Raw genomic sequence first — 20,201 nt, forward strand, 5'->3', positions numbered from 1 at the left:
CACAGCTTGCGGCCAGTAGGTGAAGCAGGGCAGAGGTCTCCCATAATCCCATATGGATGACACAGAAGACATGGAAAGAAAGCCACGGAGTAAAGAATAGCCTTTCTGTAACAAGCAGTGTGGAGACTGCTACACCATCGTTTGGGATTAAAGCAATTTTCCCTTTTCCTCTGTGTACTTTTTTTGGTTTGTTGGATAAGGGGATGAAACCCTGCCTATAAAAGCCAAGCAGTCAGAGGACAAAGTCCAGGGGGGGATATCTCACAGAGAAGAATCACATCAGGTTGGAAGGGACCCTCAAAGGTCATCTTTTCCAACCCCCCTGCAGTGATCAGGGACATCTCCAACTAGATCAGGTTGCTGAGGGCCCCAGCACATTTGACATTGCAGTCTGTGATTCTGTGCCCAAATCCAAGGGGTGTTTTTCCTGTCCTGGTTTTCCAGTATCTGTATGAGTGCTATTCAACAGGTGAGACGCGGCTGTGCCTCCACTTATCCTCCTGGATAAAACGAGAGCTTTTCAGCACTGCAGTGGGAGCACAGAAAGTGGGATGCTCCAAGACAGCATGGATCTAAGGGCTGAACTTGGCCTAAAGCCGTGGCTTGTACTGTGTGCTTTGTTGCTGCTCTCTCCCTAGGAACATTTGTCTCAGCTTTCACGGTGCTGTGCGGCGCCCGGACCGACCTGCCCGACCGGCACATGTGCTGTGTCTTCTGGCTGAACATTGCTGCTGCCCTGATTCAGATCCTGACGGCGATTGTGATGGTTGGCTGGATTATGAGTATATTTTGGGGGATGGACATGGTCATTCTTGCAAGTAAGTACAGCACACTCACCCCTCAACTTCTCCCCTCCCTGGCCCCACGGTGCTGGGTCCCAGCTAACGCCACTACAAGCCCCTGGACTATACTGTAGGGAAGAAGAGCCACAAGATGGGCTCTGCAAGGTCATGAGAGGAGTTGCTGGAAGGCAGTTGGTTCCCAGTTGTGACACATCTGGAAGAGTCTCCCAGCCCACCACGTGGGGCAGGATATTCCTTCCTCCTTTATAAAATGAAAAGTGGAGGAAGGGGTGAGGCCCCGCAGCAGACAGCGGTCTGGAGGCCCTTCTTCCCTGGTCACATCAAGAAAGCCCTTTCTCTCTTGCAACTCCAGCCAGCTGCATCCCTCTGCTATAGTGAGACCTTCCTGTGAAACCAGTTGTCCTCCCAAGGAGAGCAGAGCCAGCTGTCCCCAGAAAAGCCCTGGGGAACTATCTTGAGCTCTCCTCTTCCCAGAGTACATTGACCCAAAGGCTTTTTTTCACATTTCAGAGAAAGTTCTTAGGCTGAGCAGAGCTGTTGAGCTAATTCTAGAAGATTTTCCCATATACCCTTTAAGAAGCCTCCTAAACATTAGGCTAGGGGAAGAAGAGAAGAATCAGACCACCCAGTTAGTAAATATTACCAGTCTGGAATACAAGCTCTGTAACTTTTTCTGCTAGAGAAGGTGTAAGAGTTGCATCCTAGCTGCATCATATCACCTGTATCATACTGCGGAGAATTAAGGGCACAGCCTCACTTCCCCTCTAAAGCCAGAAGCAGTCCACAGCTGGGGGTGCTGGTTGCATCTCTATGATCCCACTCCCTTTCCAAAGGCTCGCAGAGGCCAGCAGGCATTGCCCCAAACCAAACAGGTCTGAGATCCTTAAGGCTGGCAGGGCAGGCAGTTCACAAAGCACACACTTCTCCCAGAGAATGTCTTACCAGCAGCTTTCACTTTTTAGTTTGATGGGGCTTCACTTTGTCACCTCCTGACATCAGTGGCTGCATGGCAAAGGAGAAGAGAATCTTAGGAAACAAGTCTCCACTTTGTCATCTCATGATACCTGTAGTTGCAAGGCAGAGGAGGAGAGAAAAATCTCAGAAAACTGGCAGGAACCTGCCTGAAGATGAAATGGATGAAATTTTTCAAAAGGGCAGAAAATCAGTGCACACCTTCAGCTGCCAAACCCATGGGCTAAACCCTCTCACCAAAGCCTCTGCTAATTTCTGAGCCAGCTCCAATTTACAGGCTGAATTAAGGGCAATCCCCACACGGAGACAGAGCAAACGCTGGGTATGAGAAACCTGAGCGTAAGGGAGGCAAAAGCTTTCCTCAGGATGAAAGCAGCAGTACCTTTCCTTTTTTCCCTGCAAACCAAGTTTGCTCTCAGATGTACCTGCAGAGCTGGGGTAGCCCAAGTTATTTCTGAGGATAAGGTGTGAATCAGTGCACATGTGCCATGTCTTGAAGAACGTGTCCAATTTGAGTGGCACCTCCTAACTGATGTGTTCACAATCCCATCACATCAATCATGGCATAATCACACTCCTCAAATTAGGGGTGGTCAATGCAGTTAAATCCAGCTGGCAGACAGTCACAAGTGGTGCTCCTGAGGGCTCAGTGTTGGGACCACTTCTGTTTAACATCTTTATTGATGATCTTGATAAGGACATAGAGTGTCTCATCAGTAAGTATGCAGACAGCACCAAGCTAGGTGGGAGTGTTCACCTGCAGGAGGCTCTACAGAGAGACTTGGATAGGTTGGATCAATGGACCAATGTTAATGGTGTGAGCTTCAGCAAGGCCAAGTGCCAGGTCCTGCACTTGGGCTGCAAGAACCCCATGCAATGCTACAGGCTTGGGGAAGTGTGGCTGGGAAGCTATCTGGCAGAAAGGGACCTGGGGGTTCTCATCAACAAGCAGCTGAATAGGAGCCAGCAGTGTGCCCAGGTGGCCAAGAAAGCCAATGGCATCCTGGCTTGGATTAGAAATGCTGTGTCCAGCAGGAATAGGGAGGGGATTGTCCCCTTCTACTCAGCTCTGCTGAGGCCACACCTCGAGTATTGTGTCCAGTTTTGGGCACCTCAGTACAAGAGAGATGTGGAGGTGCTGGAGTGAGTGCAGAGGAAGGCAATGAAGCTGAGGAAGGGCCTGGAGAATAAATCTGATGCAGAGCAACTGAAGGAGCTGGGGATGGTTAGTTTGAAGAAGAGGAGGCTGAGGGGAGACCTCATTGCTGTCTACAACTACCTGAAAAGATATTGTAGAGAGGCTGCTGCTGGTCTCTTCTCACAGGTAATTAGTGACAGAACAAGAGGAAATGGCTTCAAATTGCACCAGGATAGGTTTAGAGTGGACATTAGGAAAAAAAAAAAAAAAAATCACAGACATTGGACTGTGCTGCCCAGGGAGGTGGTTGAGTCACCCACCCTGAATGTGTTTAAAGGTCATTTGGATGTGGTGCTTGAGGGTATGGTTTAGAAGTGAACTTTGTAGAGTAGGGTTTATGTCTGGGCTTGATGATCCCAGGGGTCTTTTCCAACCTGACTGATTGCATGATTCTATGATAGTCCTCTGCTGGACAACCTCTCTGTGCGGTTTGCTGTCCAGCAGGACCCAGTTCTGCAGCTGTGGGGGGAGGCAGGTAAGTGTCTATGCAGATAAAGAGCTGAAACCTTAAATTAAATAGCTAAGGTTTCAATTTAAATTAAGTAGCTATGGTTTAAGTTTAAGTTAAATAGCTAAGGTTTAAGTTTAAATTAGCTAAGGTTTAAGTTCAATAGCTAAGGTTTCAGTTTAAATTAGAATCAAGAATCAAGAAGGTTGGAAGAGACCTCAAGGATCATCGAGTCCAATCTGTCACCCTACACCTCATGCCTATCTAAACCATGGCACCAAGTGCCACGTCCAATCCCCTCTTGAACACCTCCAGGGATGGTGACTCCACCACCTCCCTGGGCAGCACATTCCAATGGCCAACCACTCTCTCTGTGAAGAACTTTCTCCTCACCTCCAGCCTAAACCTCCCCTGGTGCAGCTTGAGGCTGTGTCCTCTTGTTCTGGTGCTGGTTGCCTGGGAGAAGAGACCAACCCCCTCCTGGCTACAACCTCCCTTCAGGTAGTTGTAGACAGCAATGAGGTCTCCCCTGAGCCTCCTCTTCTCCAGGCTAAACACCCCCAGCTCCCTCAGCCTCTCCTCATAGGGCTGTGCTCAAGGCCTCTCCCCAGCCTCGTTGCCCTTCTCTGGACATGCTCCAGCAATTCAACATCTTTCCTAAACTGAGGGGCCCAGAACTGGACACAGTACTCAAGGTGTGGCCTAACCAGTGCTGTGTACAGGGGTACAATGACCTCCCTGCTCCTGCTGGCCACACTATGCCTGATGCAGGCCAGGATGCCATTGGCTCTCTTGGCCACCTGGGCACACTGCTGGCTCATGTTCAGGCAGCTGTCAACCAGTACCCCCAGGTCCCTTTCCACCTGGCTGCTCTCCAGCCACTCTGACCCCAGCCTGTAGCTCTGCATGGGGTTGTTGTGGCCAAAGTGCAGCACCTGGCACTTGGACTTGTTGAATGCCATCCTGTTGGACTCTGCCCATCTGTCCAGCCTGTCAAGGTCCAGCACTGATCCCTGGGGGACACCACTAGTGACAGGCTGCCAGCTGGATGTGGCACCATTTACCACCACTCTCTGGGCTCGGCCCTCCAGCCAGTTCCTAACCCAGCACAGAGTGCTGCTGTCCAAGCCACAGGCTGACAGCTTGGCCAGGAGTTTGCTGTGGGGGACAGTGTCAAAGGCCTTGCTGAAGTCCAGGTAGACTACATCCACAGCCTGCCCCACGTCCACCAGGCTGGTCACCTGAGCATAGAAGGAGATCAGGTTGGTGAGGCAGGACCTGCCCTTCCTAACTCCATGTTGGCTGGGCCTGATTCCTTGGCCATCCTTCAGGTGTGCAGTGATTGCCCCCAAGACAATCTGCTCCATGATTTTCCCTGGCACTGAGGTCAGGCTGACAGGCCTGTAGTTCCCAGGTTCTTCTGTCCGTCCCTTCTTGTGGATGGGTGTCACATTGGCCAGTTTCCAGTCTTCTGGGACCACTCCAGTGAGCCAGGACTGGTGGAAAATGATGGAGAGAGGCTTGGCCAGCTCATCTGCCAGCTCTTTCAGCACCCTAGGATGAATCCCATCAGGTCCCATGGACTTGTGAATATCCAAGTGACTCAACAAGTCTCGAACTAATTCCACATGGATTTCAGGAGTACAACACTGCTCCTTGACCCCATCGACCAGCTCAGGAGGCCAGTTATCCTGAAGTCCTCCTGCCTTACTGTTGAAAATGGAGGCAAAGAAGGTATTTAGAATCTCAGCCTTCTCCTCATCCTTAGTCACAATGTTACCCTCCACGTCCAACAAAGAGTGGAGGCTCCTCTTGGCCCTCTTTTTAGCATTAATATATTTATAAAAATGCTTTTTGTTGTCTTTCACAGAAGCGGCCAGTTTAATTTCTAACTGTGCTTTTGCCTCTCTAATTTTTCTCCTACATGATCTAACAACATCCTTAAACATGTCACTAGTTGCCTCCCCCCCTTTCCAAACCCTCTTTTTTTCCCTTAAATCCTTCAGGAGCTGCTTGCTCATCCAGGCCGGTCGTCTTCCCCGCCGGCTCGTCTTACGGCATGTGGGAACTGCCAGTCCCTGTGCCTTTAGGAGCTCCTGTTTGAAGTAGGTCCAACCATCCTGGACCCCTTTCTTCTTAAGGGCTGTTACCCAGGGAACTTTCTGAATGAGTTGCCTGAACAACCTGAAGTTTGCCCTCCGAAAGTCCAAAGTGAGGGTTCTGTTACTGCTCCTCCCTATTTCCCTGCATGTTGAAAACTCCACTATCTCATGGTCACTGCACCCTAGACAGCCTCCAACCATCACATCTCCCCCCAGCCCTTCTCTATTTGAGAACAGCAGATCAAGCACAGCCTTACCCCTGGTAGGTTCACCTAAGAGCTGCATCAGGAAGTTGTCATCCATGCACTCTAGGAACCTTCTGGACTGTCTCCTCTCTGCTGAATTAAGTTCCCAGCAGATGTCTGGTAGGTTAAAGTCCCCCACAAGGACAAGGTCTGATGATCTTGAGACAGCTTCCAGCTGCTTATAGAATATCTCATCGGCCTCCTCGTGCTGGTTGGGTGGTCTATAACAGACTCCAACCAGGATGTCAGTTTTGTGCGGCCTCCCTCTGATTTTAACCCACAAGCACTCAACCATTTCTTCTGCAACCTCAAGTTCTGAGGCATCAAAGGATTCCCTACTATACAGGGCCACCCCTCCTCCTCTTCTCCCTTGCCTGTCTCTCCTAAAGAGCTTATAACCCCCCAGTGCGGTACTCCAATTGTGAGAATAAATTAAATAGTTAAGGTTTCAGTTTAAATTAAATTAGCTAAGGTTTAAGTTTAAATTAGCTAAGGTTTAAGTTTAAATTAGCTAAGGTTTAAGTTTAAATTAGCTAAGGTTTAAGTTAAACAGCTAAGGTTTCAGTTTAAATAGTTAAGGTTTTAGTTTAAATTAAATAGCTAAGATTTCAGTTTAATTTAGCTAAGGTTTCAGTTTAAATCAGCTAAGGTTTAAGTTAAATAGTTACAGTTTAAGTCTAAATTAGCTCCAGTTTAAGTTTAATAGCTAAGGTTTAAGTTAAATAGCTAAGGTTTAAGGTTTAAGCTTAAGGTTTAAGCTTAAATAGCTACGGTTTAAGCTAAATAGCTAAGGTTTAAGTTTAAATGGCTAAGGTTTCAGTTTAAATTAAATAGCTAAGGTTTAAATTTAAATTAAATAGCTATGGTTTAAGTTTAAATTAAATAGCTAGGGTTTCAGTCTAAATTAAATAGCTAAGGTTTCAGTTTAAATTAAATAGCTAAGGTTTCAGTTTACTTGCCATGCAGAGAAAAAAATGGCTAAATAAAGCAGCTCTTGGTTGATGGAGAATAAAAGAAAAAACACTGCCATTTTTCAATCAAAACAAAGAACAGAAGTGATCAAGTGCTCCCAGCTGGATCAAACAGCTCTGTCAGACCTAAAATGCTTTCTTTTTTGTGTGTGTTTTGTTTTCAGGTTAAAAAAAACAACAACAACAAATAAACAAACAAAAAAATTAAAAGGAACTAGTGTTTGAAATGCAAGAAGTAAGACATTTCATTTAAAAACACTGCTAGGAAAGAGCTTGCTTGGGTTGGGTTTTGTTTGTGTGCAAGCAAAGTGTTTGATTCACCAGACAGAAACTCTACACCACTGCAACTTGAATTCATGTGCAGGTGGGAAATAGTTAAAATAGTAAGAAACTACTGCCCACCTCCAGTGTTCCTCACCTTGAAATGGCAGATTCATAGAATCACAGCATCATGGAATTGTTTTGGTTGGAAAAGACTTCCAGGGTCATTGAGTCCAACCATCATCCCAAGTCCACCATGGCCATTAAACTATCTCCCAGAGTACCGTGGCCGCATGTTTCTTGAATACCTCCAGGCATGGTGACTCCACCACCTCCCTGGGCAGCCTGTTCCAATGCCTGACCATTCTTTCACAAAAGAATTTTTTCCTAAGATCCAACCTAAACCTCCCCTTGCACAATTTCAGTCCATTTCCTCACCTGATAATAGGAAGAAGACACTGACTCCCACCTTACTCCAGCCTCCTTTCAGGGAGTTGTAGAGAGCAATGAGGTCTTCCCTCAGCCTCCCCTTTTCCAGACTGAACAACCCCAGTTCCCTCAGCTGCTCCTCACCAGCCCTGTTCTCCAGACCCTTCACCAGCTTTGTTGCCCTTCTCTGGACATGCTTCAGCACATCAATATTTTTCTTGTAGTGAGGGGCCCAAAACAGAATCCAGTATTTGAGGTGCAGCCTCATGATCATTTCCCTACTCCTGCTGGTCACACTACTGCTTATCCAGGCCAGGATGCTGTTGGGATTCTTGGCCACCTGAGCACACTGCTGGCTCATGTTCAGCCAGCTGTCAACCACCACCCCCAGGCCCTTTTCTGCTAGGCAGCTTTCCAACCACTCTGCCTCAAGCCTGGAGCATTGCATGGGGTTGTTGTGGCCCTTCTAATTTTCTCCTTGCACAGCCTCACAACCTTGTAGCCCTTCCAAGTGGCCAGCACCTTCTTCTAACAACCAGAGACTTTCCTTTTCTCCCTAAGCAGCCCCAAACTTCTCTATTCAGCCAGGCTCCTTCTTCCTCACCAACTTGCATTTTGGCGTGCGGGGACAGTCTGTTCCTGTGCTTTTAAGACTTCCCTCTTGAACAGCATCCAGCCTTCCTGGACTCCTTGGTCCTTCCAGGAGTGCCTCCCACTGGACTCTGTCAACTAGTCTCTGAAACAGGCCAAAATCTGCCCTCTGGAAGTCCATGGTGGCAGGGAAGTTGTGCTGTCCCCTCTCTTCTTAGAAATGTATCATTTCGTGATCACTGTGCCCAAGACAGCCCCAACCATTACATCACCCACAAGTCCTTCTCTGTTCACAAACAGCAAGTCCAACAGGTGACTTCCCTAGATGACTTTGTCACCAGCTGTGTCAGGAAGTTCTCCTCCACACACTCTAGGAACCTCTGGGACTGCTCCCTCTCTGCTGTATTGTATTTGCAGCAGACATCAGGAAAGTTGAAAAAGAGAAAAAGGGCAGGTGACTGTGAGACTTCTGCCAGCTGCCTAAAGATTATTTTATCTATCTCTTCATCCTGGTTTGGGTGGTCTCTAACAAGACTCCCACCAGGATATCTGCCTTTGTGGTCTTCCCTCTGATTCTCTCCCATAACTATTCAACCTTATCATCACTATCACTAACCTCAATACAATCAACACTCCCTGACATACAGGACCACACCACTGCCTCCCCTCTCTGAAGAGTTTGTAGCCATTTATTGTGGCACTCCAGCCATGTGAGGCACCCCACCAGGTTTCAGTGCTGGCCACTGTATCATAATTTTCCTGATAAACAGGAGGAACTAGAAGCCATTGTACACTAATGCATGGAGCCCATGCTGCATGCATTAGTGTAGATGCACTTCAGTTGGTCTCAAGGTCTTGCCACCTTTTGTAGGGAGAAGTCCCAGTTCCTACCTCTCTGTTCTCAGATGCTCCTGTGGTTGCTAATTCATCAGTGCCCCTTGCATCTTTGCTGCCCTGTGGGTCTCCACTCCCTGCCTCCACTGATGCAGCAGACTGACACACCTTGCTACCACACCATCCTTCAAATGTCAGTGTGTTGCCCTCAGGCTTGTTTCTAGCAAGCCCAGTTTTGTGCCCTGCCCCTTTCAGATTTAGTGCAAAGCTCTTTCCATGAGCCCTGCCAGCTCCCGTGCTAGGATCCTTTTCCTCCCTTGAGACAGGTGTATCCCACATGTTGCCAGCAGGCCTGGTGTCCTGTAAATGGCAGGATCTGCCTTCTCTCTCACTGGAAGCTCCCAAGAGGGGTAGACCTATGTCTGTCAGGAACAAGGTGGAACATGGGAAAAGACTGATTGACCTCAGGGATGCCTGTAAGGTGCCCTTTAGCAGGATGTATCCCAGAAGGGAGATTAATTAAATGCAGTTTTACTACCACACTTAATTACTTTTGGCAACACAATGGCATGGAGCATTTTCTCTGCTAATTCAAATGAATTGCCAGCTGGCCCCATTAAAAGCCACAGACAGCTTCTTCTTTAAGCAGCCATATGGCTTTGGCCACCATCCTTCATTTTACCTGCTGTCTGAAGACAAAAGCAGATTAAAGGGAAGCACTTACTGCTTTTGCAGTAAAAATAATCTGGTCTCAGCCCTTGCTGCTGCAAACATCCAGCTGTCCTCGCTGGTGGCTGGGCAGCACTGTTGTGCTGTGCTCTCCTCAAACCCCTCCTCACTACTGTGGGGATGTGGCACGGAGCTGAGGCAAAACAGAGCTAATTAGCTGGCCAAGGCCAACTGGAAAGAGAGCCTTCCAAGGCTTTCTGGGCAAGTTTCCCTCTGCTAATGGCACACCTTGTCCCCAGCCCACACAGCACACGTCTTCAGTAGCTGCATTGTGCAGGGTGAATGCAGAGGAATGGCCTTTCCAGGAACTCCCTAGCTGCTCAGAGTTCACTGTAAAAGGTTGTGTACTGTTTCTTTGCAGAATTAATCAAGACAGCAATGTCACACTGAGGTGGCACAAGGGACAGAAGCCAGGGACTATTTGTCCAGGCATTGTTTTGCTTCTAATGAATGCAGCCAAGAAGCCAAGCCTTGCTTCTGGAGGAAGCTTTTGCTCAGCTGCTGACCTCTGAATAAGCAACTTGTGTGGCTGTGGCTGTGCCTGTGAACAAGCAGTGGTGCCATCACTTGTGGTTTCACAGGATGCTGCAGGCCCTGCTTCTGCAGTAGGCAGCTGACTCTTAGGGACTGATAACCAGACAGTAATAAGAAATTACCTGAAATCGTGCTGTCCACTTGTCACTCCTTTGCTAATTACAGTGCTCAGACCTTGCCAGAGGCAGCAGCGGGTGATTGCATGGTGACTGTATGCTTGGGCTCTGACAGACTTTGGAAAGCCTCTCTTCTCTGCAGGGTCCCTTCTAGGACAGGTAATGCAGCTTGCCCTGAGAAGGGAAGAGAGCAGAATCATAGAATAGTTTTGGTTGTAAAAGACCTCTAAGATCATCAAGTCCAACCATCAACCTAAGACCACCATGGCCATTAAACCATGTCGCAAAGTGCCATATCCACACATTTCTTGAACACCTCCAGGGATGGTGACTCCACCACCTCCCTGGGCAGCCTGTTCCAATGCCTGACCACTCTGGCAGTGAATAAATTGTTCCTAATATCCAATCTAAACCTCCCCTGGCACACTTTCAGGCCATTTCTTCTCATGCTATCACCTGGTACTAGGGAGTAGAGACCAGAAAGCACTTCAGAGACTTGGAAGAAAATACCCTAAACCAGCTGATAACCCTCCATGAGATGAAGAAACTTTTGAGGACAAACTGCCCACCTAAACCTATTATAGGTTTTTAAAAAGCTAAAGAGAGCTGTCCCCCAAACTATGCCTTTTTGCAGTTTCCTACCAAATGCTGCAGTAGGGTAAGTTCTTAACATAGTGTAGGAATGTTAACTACCACCAGGGTTTGCAGCACCCAGCAGGCTGAGGCACACTACAGTTGTGAGTCATCTGTGGGCACAAGCAAACTCACAGAAAACCGCAAAAAAAAAAAAAAAAAGCTGTCAGGTGTAGTTCTCCTTGCAGTAAGTTACAGTGCAGTTAGATCATCATCATCAATCATCACCACCATCATCATCACCACCACCATGATTATGATCTAGAATCATAGAATTGTGAGGGTTGGAAGGGTCATCTAGTTCCAACCCCCCTGCCATGGGCAGGGACACCTCACACTAGAGCAGGTTGCTCACAGCCACATCCAGCCTGGCCTTAAAAACCTCCAGGGATGAGGTTTCCACCACCTCCCTGGGCAACCTGTTCCAGTGTCTCACCATCCTCATGGTGAAAAACTTCTTCCCAACATCCAGTCTGAATCTACCCATTTCTAGCTTTGAAGAAGTCCCTCCCCAGCTTTCTTGTAGCCCACTTCAGATATTGAAAGGCCACAATAAGGTCTCCTTGGAGCCTTCTCTTCTCCAGACTGAACAGTCCCAACTCTTTCAGTCTGTCCTCATAGGAGAGGAGCTCCAGCCCTCTGCTCATCCTCATAGCCCTTCTCTGGACACATTTCAGCACATCCAGATCCTTCCTGTAATAGAGGCTCCAGAACTGGATGCAGTACTCCAGGTGGGGTCTCACCAGAGTAGAGGGGGAGAATCACCTCCCTTGACCTGCTGGCTGTGCTTCTCATGGTGCAGCCCAGACCTACCTGCACTTTAACTGTATTGTAACAAAAGATCTAACCAAAGATCATTGAGTCCAACCATTCTCTAACTCTACCAGTTCTGCTGCTGAAACCATGTCCCTCAGCACCACATCTCTCAGTCTTTTAAAACACCTCCAGCGGGAGCCTGTTCTAGTGTTTCATAACCAAGGCCAGTGAGCTGGAAAGCAGATGAGGATTCCCCTATCCTCTTTAAACAAGAGCCCCAAAGGAAACAACCCTCTTGAAGTAGAAGGATGGTAAAAATGTTTAGCCCTAGTATGAATGTCTGGTGGTGAAGTAGCTGTTCTCTGTTTACTCTGCAGACCCAACCTATTTGTTCTTTTCTGGTTCTCTGTGTGTTTTGGATATATCCATCTACAGTTACATTTCTCCCTCTCTCTTTCTTTCATGTTCCTTTGCCTCCTTTTGTTCACCATCAAAGTTTCACAAGGTAAGTTTGTTTCTGTTCTTCTTCCTCCTCCTCATGTCCCATGGCAGCTCCTCACAGACAGCAGTGAGGGCTTGGCTGGGACAAGCCATTTGGGACTCACTTTGGCTGGTGCTGCCCACTCCCAGCTCAAGTCCACCATGTGCCTGTACTTGTGTGTGTCTGCCTGTCTGTGTGTCTGTCCTGTGGCTGCACGTGGGGACATGTTCCCTGCCCCTGTATTGAAATGCCCCTTGGGCTACCCCAAGGACACCAGCAGAGCAGAGCAGGGCAGGAGCCTGGTTTCATCAGCCTCAAGAGCACTGGGAAGCCACCCTCTGCTGTGAAGCCAGTCCTGGTGGGACCAGCTGTGCACAGGCTGGTTTCTTTTTGCCTCAATTTTATTTGCAGTTTCAAGCAAACTTGGTGAAATCAGTGATTTTGTGTGCAGATACTCAGACCACCTTAATCTTGATCCCAGAGCTGTCTGCTCTACAGAACTGCATTTTAATTGTGTTGCAGGCACACTGATGCAAAGCTGCTTCCTATAGAACAGCTGTTCCTGTGCAAGAAATGCAGTGACTGCTTTCCTGGAGAAAATATTTAATAAGTTAGTTATTAAAGTACTTCACATAAAGCAGGTCAGCTTTTGGCTTACCTTCATAGAATCAAAGAATGGTTTGGGTGGGAAGGGATGTTAAAAATCATCTAGTTCCAACCTCCTGCCAGGGACAGGGATACCTTCCACTAGATCAGGTTGCTCAGGGCCCCTGGCCTTGCAGAGCTCCAGAGAGGGGACATCCACAACCTCCCTGGGCAACCTGTTCCAGTGTCTCACCACCCTCAGTGTAAAAAATTTCTTCTTAATCTCCAGTCTAAATCTCCCCTCCTCAAGCTTTGATCCCTTCCTCCTCGTTCTATCACTACAAGCCCTTGTAAAAAGTCCCTGAGCAGCTTTCTTGTAGGCCCCATTCAGGGGAAGGCTGCTATACAGTCTCCCCAGAGCCTTCTCTTCTCCAGCCCCAACTCTCACAGCCTGTCCCCATGGGGGAGGTGCTCCAGCCCTCTGATCATCTTTGTGGCCTCTTTTGGACCCAATCCAGCAGTTTGCTGTCCTTCTTGTGCTGGGAGCCTCAGAACTGGATGCAGTACTCCAGGTGGGGTCTCATGAGAGCAAAGTAGAGAGGGAGAATGGCCTCCCTCATCCTGCTGGTCACACTGCTTTTGATGCAGCCCAGCACACAGTTGCCTTCTGGGCTGCCAGTGCACACTGCCACCTCACATGGGGTTTTGCATCATCTGACACCCCCAAGTCCATCTCCTCCAGACTGCTCTGAAGCCACTCCTCACCCAGCCTTTATTTGTGCCTCGACCTCGATGCAGGACCTTGCACTTGGCCTTGTAGAACTTTGTGAGTATTTGAAGACTTAAGCATTCTTCTGAGATGTGAAATTTCAGACTCATTTGACATTCAAAATATAGAAGTGACAGCCTACTTACATTAATTAAAGAAAAAAAAAAACCCTCCAGATGTTCAAAAGTGTTATAGTTGAAAACTCTTCACTACTGAAGGCAGTGCAGGTAAGGACAGTTTAGCTGCTGCTTTAAAAAGGAGATCTTTGGCACAGATACTGTCATCAGGACAATCCCAGCTTCCTTGAAAAAGAAAGCAGGTAAAGCTTCTGGTGCAGTTATTGCAACCACCTAGGAAAGTGTTTTAAAAAAATCCAGTATTTTTCTCATTATCCTCTATCAGCACAAAAGCTACAATTGCTCTTCTCCTTCCTTGCCCTAGACCCCTTGAGGCAAAGGAGCCCTACCCCATGGGATCTGTAGACTCCCCATAAGCACTACCTACAGGATGGCCAACGCAGTAGGGCCCCAGTCCCCTGAGGAGCTGTGGTGCTCAAGTTGTTTTGGCCTTGCAACATCCATGTGGCTGCAGTGCAACAGGGCCCTGGTGTCAGCTGAGGCCAAGCATGAGCCAACACAGAGACTTCCCCCGTGGGCTTTGCTGCCTTGGTTAAGACCCCACGGCCAGGAGGAGAAGAGGAGTGGAAGAGGAGGGATCCTTCCGTTTCCCAGTGCAATTGGGTTTGCTGCTGGAAAGCTCCATTTTCTCTAGGCTGCTGTGCCCCAATAAAAGCATCTGAATTCTGATGGTCTGGCCTAAAGCAAGTGCTTAACAAGTCAGTGAGAAATCATTAGGGAACAGGCCTGCAGAGGCATCCCAAGGTCTCTTTGAACTCAGACACATTAGCCTGTGATTAGGCCTCTCTCTTCTCCTCCAAGAAATGTTTCTTCACCTCTGCAAGCCACAGTGCAAGTTGATTGCTGCTGGGTAGAATCATAGAATTGTTTCAGCTGGAAAAGACCTCTAATGTCATTGAGTCCAACCTTCAACATTAGACCACCATGGCCATTAAACTATGCCCCAAAGTGCCATGGCCACACATTTCTTGAACACCTCCAGGGACAGTGACTCCACCACCTCCCTGGGCAAACTGATCCAATGCCTGACCACTCTTGCAGCAAAAATTTTTCCTAATGTCCAACCTAAACCTCCCCTGGCACAATTCCAGGCCACTTCCTCGCATTCTATCACCTGTGACTAGGGAGAAGAGACCAACCCCCACCTCACTTCAGCCTTTTTTCAGGGAGTTGTAGAGAACAATGAGGTCTTCCCTTAACCTCCTCTTCTCCAGGCTGAACAATAATAGCTCTGTTAGCAAAAGCCAGCAGAGGAACTAAAAGGTGGACAGAGGAAAATAGCCTCCTCTTACCTGGCAATTCCCTTGAAGGACAAGATTCAGATGTAGATCACAAGTAGAGATGCAAGCACATTGGATGGGCAATCAGCAAACTGCCAGGTCAGCACTTGGGAACAGCAGTGTCTCTGGAGCAGTGTCTGAGGGCACACATTTCTCTACCCTGCAGAAGAACACTCTCCAATACACAACGACTTCGGCAGAAAGGCAGAAAATCACAGAATCAAAGAACACCTTGAGTTCAAAGGGACCTTAAAGATCAGCAAGTTCCAGCTAGACCAGGTTGCTCAAAGCCTCATCCAGCCTGGTCTTAAAATGCAGCACAGCCAAAAAGGGTTTAGGTTACTGGGCTGTCCTGGAATTACTGGCCACTGCTACTTAACTGTGTCTTTATGACCTCTTCAAGCAGACATGGCCTTTGCCCACACCGGGGCTGGTGGCAGCCAGGCACTCAAGCGCCAGGGCAGCCACATCACCGTGCCCAGGAAGGTGGCTGCACCCCAGGGTTGCACTGGGCTTGTGCTGGCTAAAAGCAAGGCAGGGTGGCACGCTGGGCTGAGCCTGCCCCAGCACAGCCTGGCTGCAAGAAGAGGGCAATGTGGCAGTCCTCATCTTTCCCACGTGGTTTGGCACTCCTGGTAAAGGAGGCTCACGGCTTGCTTGAGCCACGCTGAGGGTCCTTGTTTAAGGATCCTCATTAGGAATTAACACTAATCATGTTCCCTTCCCCTCCCTCCTCACAGGCTACAAGGAACAGGGGATCCCACAGCAGCTGTAGTGGCTGGGACAAATATGGTCAGAGACACACGGCGAGAGATTTCCTTTGGCAGCTGTGGGCCACGGACCTTCTCATTACCCTTTGTCTTTCTTCTCCCTTTTGTTTTGTGTCCTTCTGTTTGAACCTGGTTCCCCTGCTGGTCCAGCGGAGCGGAGGTGCAGAGCCGCCGACGGAGACTTGCACTGATCCCACTGAGCGGCAGAGATGGGGCAAGCACAGCGTGGCTTAGGACTGGCCCTGGTCAGCACGTGGTGGGCAGCCAGGAGAAGGAGACATCCCTGGCAAAGGTGGCACCTGGGAAGGCAGCTGAGCCAGGAGAGCAGATGCTGCTTTCTCTCTCCTCCCAAGGGGAAGTAGCTGAAGACGTTTTGCCTCCTTTTTACACTCACTGTCAAAGGAAACCAGCTATGAAGGTCAAATGCCAAGGAGCTATCAATAGATACATGTACAGTATGTAAAAGCAAACCAGTGGTTCTTCTTCCCCACACCTCCAGGGTCCACCCTTCATGGCTTCGCAGCAGCGGAGGGCTCAGCCCAGCCACCTCCAGGGTCCATCCTTGATGGCTTCGCAGTAGCAGAGGGCTCAGCCCTGCCTGTTCTGCTGTTTGTGTTTATGATGCTCAATGAAGCTCTGTCCTTGCAGATGTCTTGAGAAACGTGCTTGCTGTAAATGGTATTGTACTGCTGATCTGATTGCAGATGTCCCCTGCATCCATCCACTGGCACCTTGTGAGGACCACACCTCCCCCAGGACCCTGGGGATACTTGACCTAGCAAAGGAGCAGTGTCCTGCAGCACCTTGCCTCTAGAGTGGTGCTGCCAAAAGCTTCGAGTGTAAAACAATGTTGGGAGAGCCTCCCCTACACCCAACCCCAAAAAGAGACTTTTCCTTCCCTCCCCCCCTCATAAGGACTTACCAGCATTGTCTCGATGCTTTGGGAAAGGATCCCTTACAGCACAGCATGTGCTCCTGGCTGAAGCAGCATCCTTGCTCCACTTCCCCAGGGTAAGTGCCTAAAGTTTGAGGATTGTGACCTGATGCTAACCAGGTGTTTGATAGCAGTCAGGGCTGGAAGGCCCATGGCCAAATGGGGTAGGACTGTGTTTTTCTGGTTGAATTGGGCATCCAAGCAGAGTGACTCCTCTGGTCCTGGCAGGTGTTACAGCAGGGAGATATAAGCTCTACCAGGAAGGACCTGGTGGCATCACATGGCTGCTTTTCCAGGTGGTGGGAGAAGCCCTGCCAAAAGAGAGCAAAACTGAGCTGCTGCTCTCACCCCAGGAGGGTCCTTTCAGCAAGAAGAGCTTCACACAAACCCACTGCCAAAAGTGGGAGGCACTGGAGTGTGACAGAGCTGAAACCTGCTTCCAGGTTATCACTCCTGGGGAGAGGCAAGGGTACAGCAGTAAACCCTGCTGCTCTACAAGCTCCCAGCCTCTCCTAGCACAGTGGTTCACCTGCAAGGCAGGTTTTCACCTGTCACACAGAGCAGATCCTGTCAGTTCAAATACCCCTTGTGGCAAAGAAAGCTGAAGTGTCAAACAGCAGTGAGTGCCCCTGAGCATGCCTGTCTCCTTGCCTGGGCATCTACATCTAGAAAGTGCAGACCACCTGCCTGCTCTCCATGCCCTGTGTGTTTAACCCTCAGAAGCACTCTAGAGGTATGCTGAGAAGGACAGCCATGTGGCAAGTGTGGAGAGCAGCCCTGCACTGAGCAGGGCACCTGTCAGTGATCCCCCCCAGGGAGCAGATGGGGTATGAAGCTCCTTTAGTGTTTACACCACCAAGAATCATAGAGTTGTTTTGGTTGGAAAAGACCTCTAGGATCATTGGGTCCAACTGTCAACCTAAAGGCCACCATGGCCATTAAAACACGTGCCAAAGTGCCATGGCCACACATTGCTTGAATACTTCCAGGGATGGTGACTCCACCACCTCCCTGGGCAGCCTGTTCCAATGCCTGACCACTCTTGCAGCAAAGAAAATTTTCCCAATCTCCAACCTAACCCTCCCCTGGCAGAATTTCAGGCCATTTCCTCTCATTGTATCACCTGATATTACAAAGAAAAGACCAACTCCCACCTCACTCCATCCTCTTTTCAGGGTGTTGTAGAGAGAAATATCTCCCCTCAGCCCTCTCTTCTCCAGGCTGAACAATCCCAGTTCCATCAGCTGCTCCTCTAGACCCTTCACTAGCCCCAGGTGCTCTCCTGGCTGGAGATAGCTGGAGACCTTCTGGCTTTAACACAGGACCCTTCCTCTCAGAAAGTTTCCTGTCTGCCCAGTGCCCACACTTTGCAATGAGCCCACAGCCTGTGTAAAACGAGCACTGACAGCTTTCTACTCTCCCAGCTCAGGAAGTCCTTCTCCAAGGCAAATGTGAGAGCATAATCCACAGTTCCAACTAACCTGTAGTGGAACAGGACCCACCCAAACCATGCACATTTATCCAGTGCAGGCAGCATAAGTTATGATAAAACTTTACACCCCACCCTTCAATGACTGTGAACTAGAAAAAAGCTTTGGGCTGCCTAAACAGGAGAAAGGGGCAGAGAGCCAGGAACCTTGAGAGCACCAGCTCCACTGCAGGCTGGGAGACTGCTGGCCCAAGCACTTCCCTCATTCTCAGCAGCCTTAATCAGAGGAGGAAATGGAACCCATATAGTAAGGATGGACTTTTATAACACTCACGTTTTACCAAGCCAGACTTTGGCCAGAGCAGACCTTCTCTCTGTGCATGTGAAGACAGTGCCTGGAGTTTGAGTGTGATGTGCCAGAGCCAAAGTGCTCAGCTAAACACCTGCAAAACTGCACAAGCCCTGCTGAAACCATGTCCTGCAGTGCCTAGAGGAGACATGTTGAACCTGGCTCTTTGGCACATGGTTAGCAAGAGGAGAGGACACAAATCATCATGAAGTGGAGTTGGAGAAGGCCCTTCAGTTTCAGTTTAAAGCTGTATTTGACAGGTCCTGGCCAAACACCTGCAGATGATAGACAGACATCACTATCCCTGTTGTACAGCTGAGGAACAGCAGTACACAGGTTAAATTACCAGGCTCCAAAGCTAACCCACAGCAGAACCACAGGAATAACTCAGGCTACATTTCTCTTGCTTCACACTGTTAATGGTGGCCAGCCAGAAATGGGTATTTAGTGACTACCTTGTATGCAGATCAAGGTGCTGAGCTCAGCTCAGACAGCAAACACAACAGAACCATAAAGACCTCTAAGATCATCAAGTCCCACCTTCAACCCAACACTTCCATGACCACTAGACCGTGTCTCCAAGTGCCACGTAGATTCATTTTTTGAACACCTCCAAGAACAGTGACTCCACCACCTCCCTGGGCAGCCTGTTCCAATGCCTGACCACTCTTGCATGAAAGAAATTCTTCCTAATATCCAGTCTAAACCTCTCCTGGTGTAGCTTCAGGCCATTACCTTATCCTGTCATTAGTTACTTTGGAGAAGAGGCCAGCATCAGCCTCATTCCAGCCTCCTTTCAGGTAGCAATGAGGTCTCCTCTCAGCCACCTCTTCTTCAGGCTAAACAATCCCTCTCCTCATAAGACATGCTTTCCAAACCCCTCACCAGCTTTGCTGCCCTTCTCTGGACATGCTCCAGCATCTCAATGCCTTTCTTGTAGTGAGGGGCCCAACACTCAACACAGTACTGGAGGTGTGGCCTCACCAGTGCTGAGCACAGGGGCAGGATTACTTCCTTTCTCCTGCTGGTACAGGTAACACAGATCCCTAACACAGTGAAGACAGGAAAGCTTCTCATTTGTAATTTTTGAGGAAGAAAATGAAAAAACATCAACTCTCAGAAAGGCACAAGACACAACACAGCAGTGGGGCAGGTTTCTTTAGAAGCCAGTCAGTGCTTCTCCTTAACCAAGACCTGGAGATGTTCAGGAGGGGAAGCAGTGCAGTTAGCCTGCTACTGCAGCACAGTGTGGTTATCTTACTTTGCCAAGGAGAGGCTTGCACTTTGAAAAAAACCCAAAATAACTCCTTGTCAGTCAATGGCAAAAAGATGAAATCCAAGAACCATCTGACATCTGCCTTGAAGTCAAGGGTTGAGCTCCTCAAGGTTACCATGACACAGAATGACACAGAATGGTAGGGGTTGGAAGGGACCTCTGGAGATCATCGAGTCCAACCTCCCTGCCAAGGCAGGATCACCTAGAGAAGGTCACATAGGATCATATCCAGATGGGTTCTGAATGTGTCCAGAGATGGGAGACTCCACCACCTCTCTGGGCAGCCTGTTCCAGTGTTCCATCACCCTTGAAGTTCCTCCTCATGATTTGGCCACAGTAAACACCAAAAGGATTACTGCTCATCATGTTCAACCATTTCAACTCTATTAACCATTTATACCAAAAAGATCAAATAAGAGGGTGGCTTCTTGGTGACCTGTGCTGCAGTGGCTTGCAGGACTATGTGGATGTTATAGAATTGACCTTCAGCATTTACTGTTAGAAAAGCTCTGCTTCCTCACTTCCCACCTGGGAAAGTAAAGGGTAAATAAGATTCTAACTAGCAGCAA

General features: G+C 48.8%; 1 protein-coding gene across 1 annotated transcript in view; it reads left to right on the forward strand.

Moving 5' to 3' along the window:
• Positions 1-20,201, forward strand: part of STUM (stum, mechanosensory transduction mediator homolog) — a 77,219-nt gene that overhangs the window by 45,437 nt on the left and 11,581 nt on the right. The window contains exon 2 of the mRNA XM_054397308.1: positions 639-818. Coding sequence (XP_054253283.1) covers positions 639-818 — 180 coding nt within the window. The remainder of the gene's footprint in view (positions 1-638; positions 819-20,201) is intronic.

Source organism: Indicator indicator, chromosome 2 (genome assembly GCF_027791375.1).
Source record: "Indicator indicator isolate 239-I01 chromosome 2, UM_Iind_1.1, whole genome shotgun sequence".
Classification (NCBI taxonomy): domain Eukaryota; kingdom Metazoa; phylum Chordata; class Aves; order Piciformes; family Indicatoridae; genus Indicator; species Indicator indicator.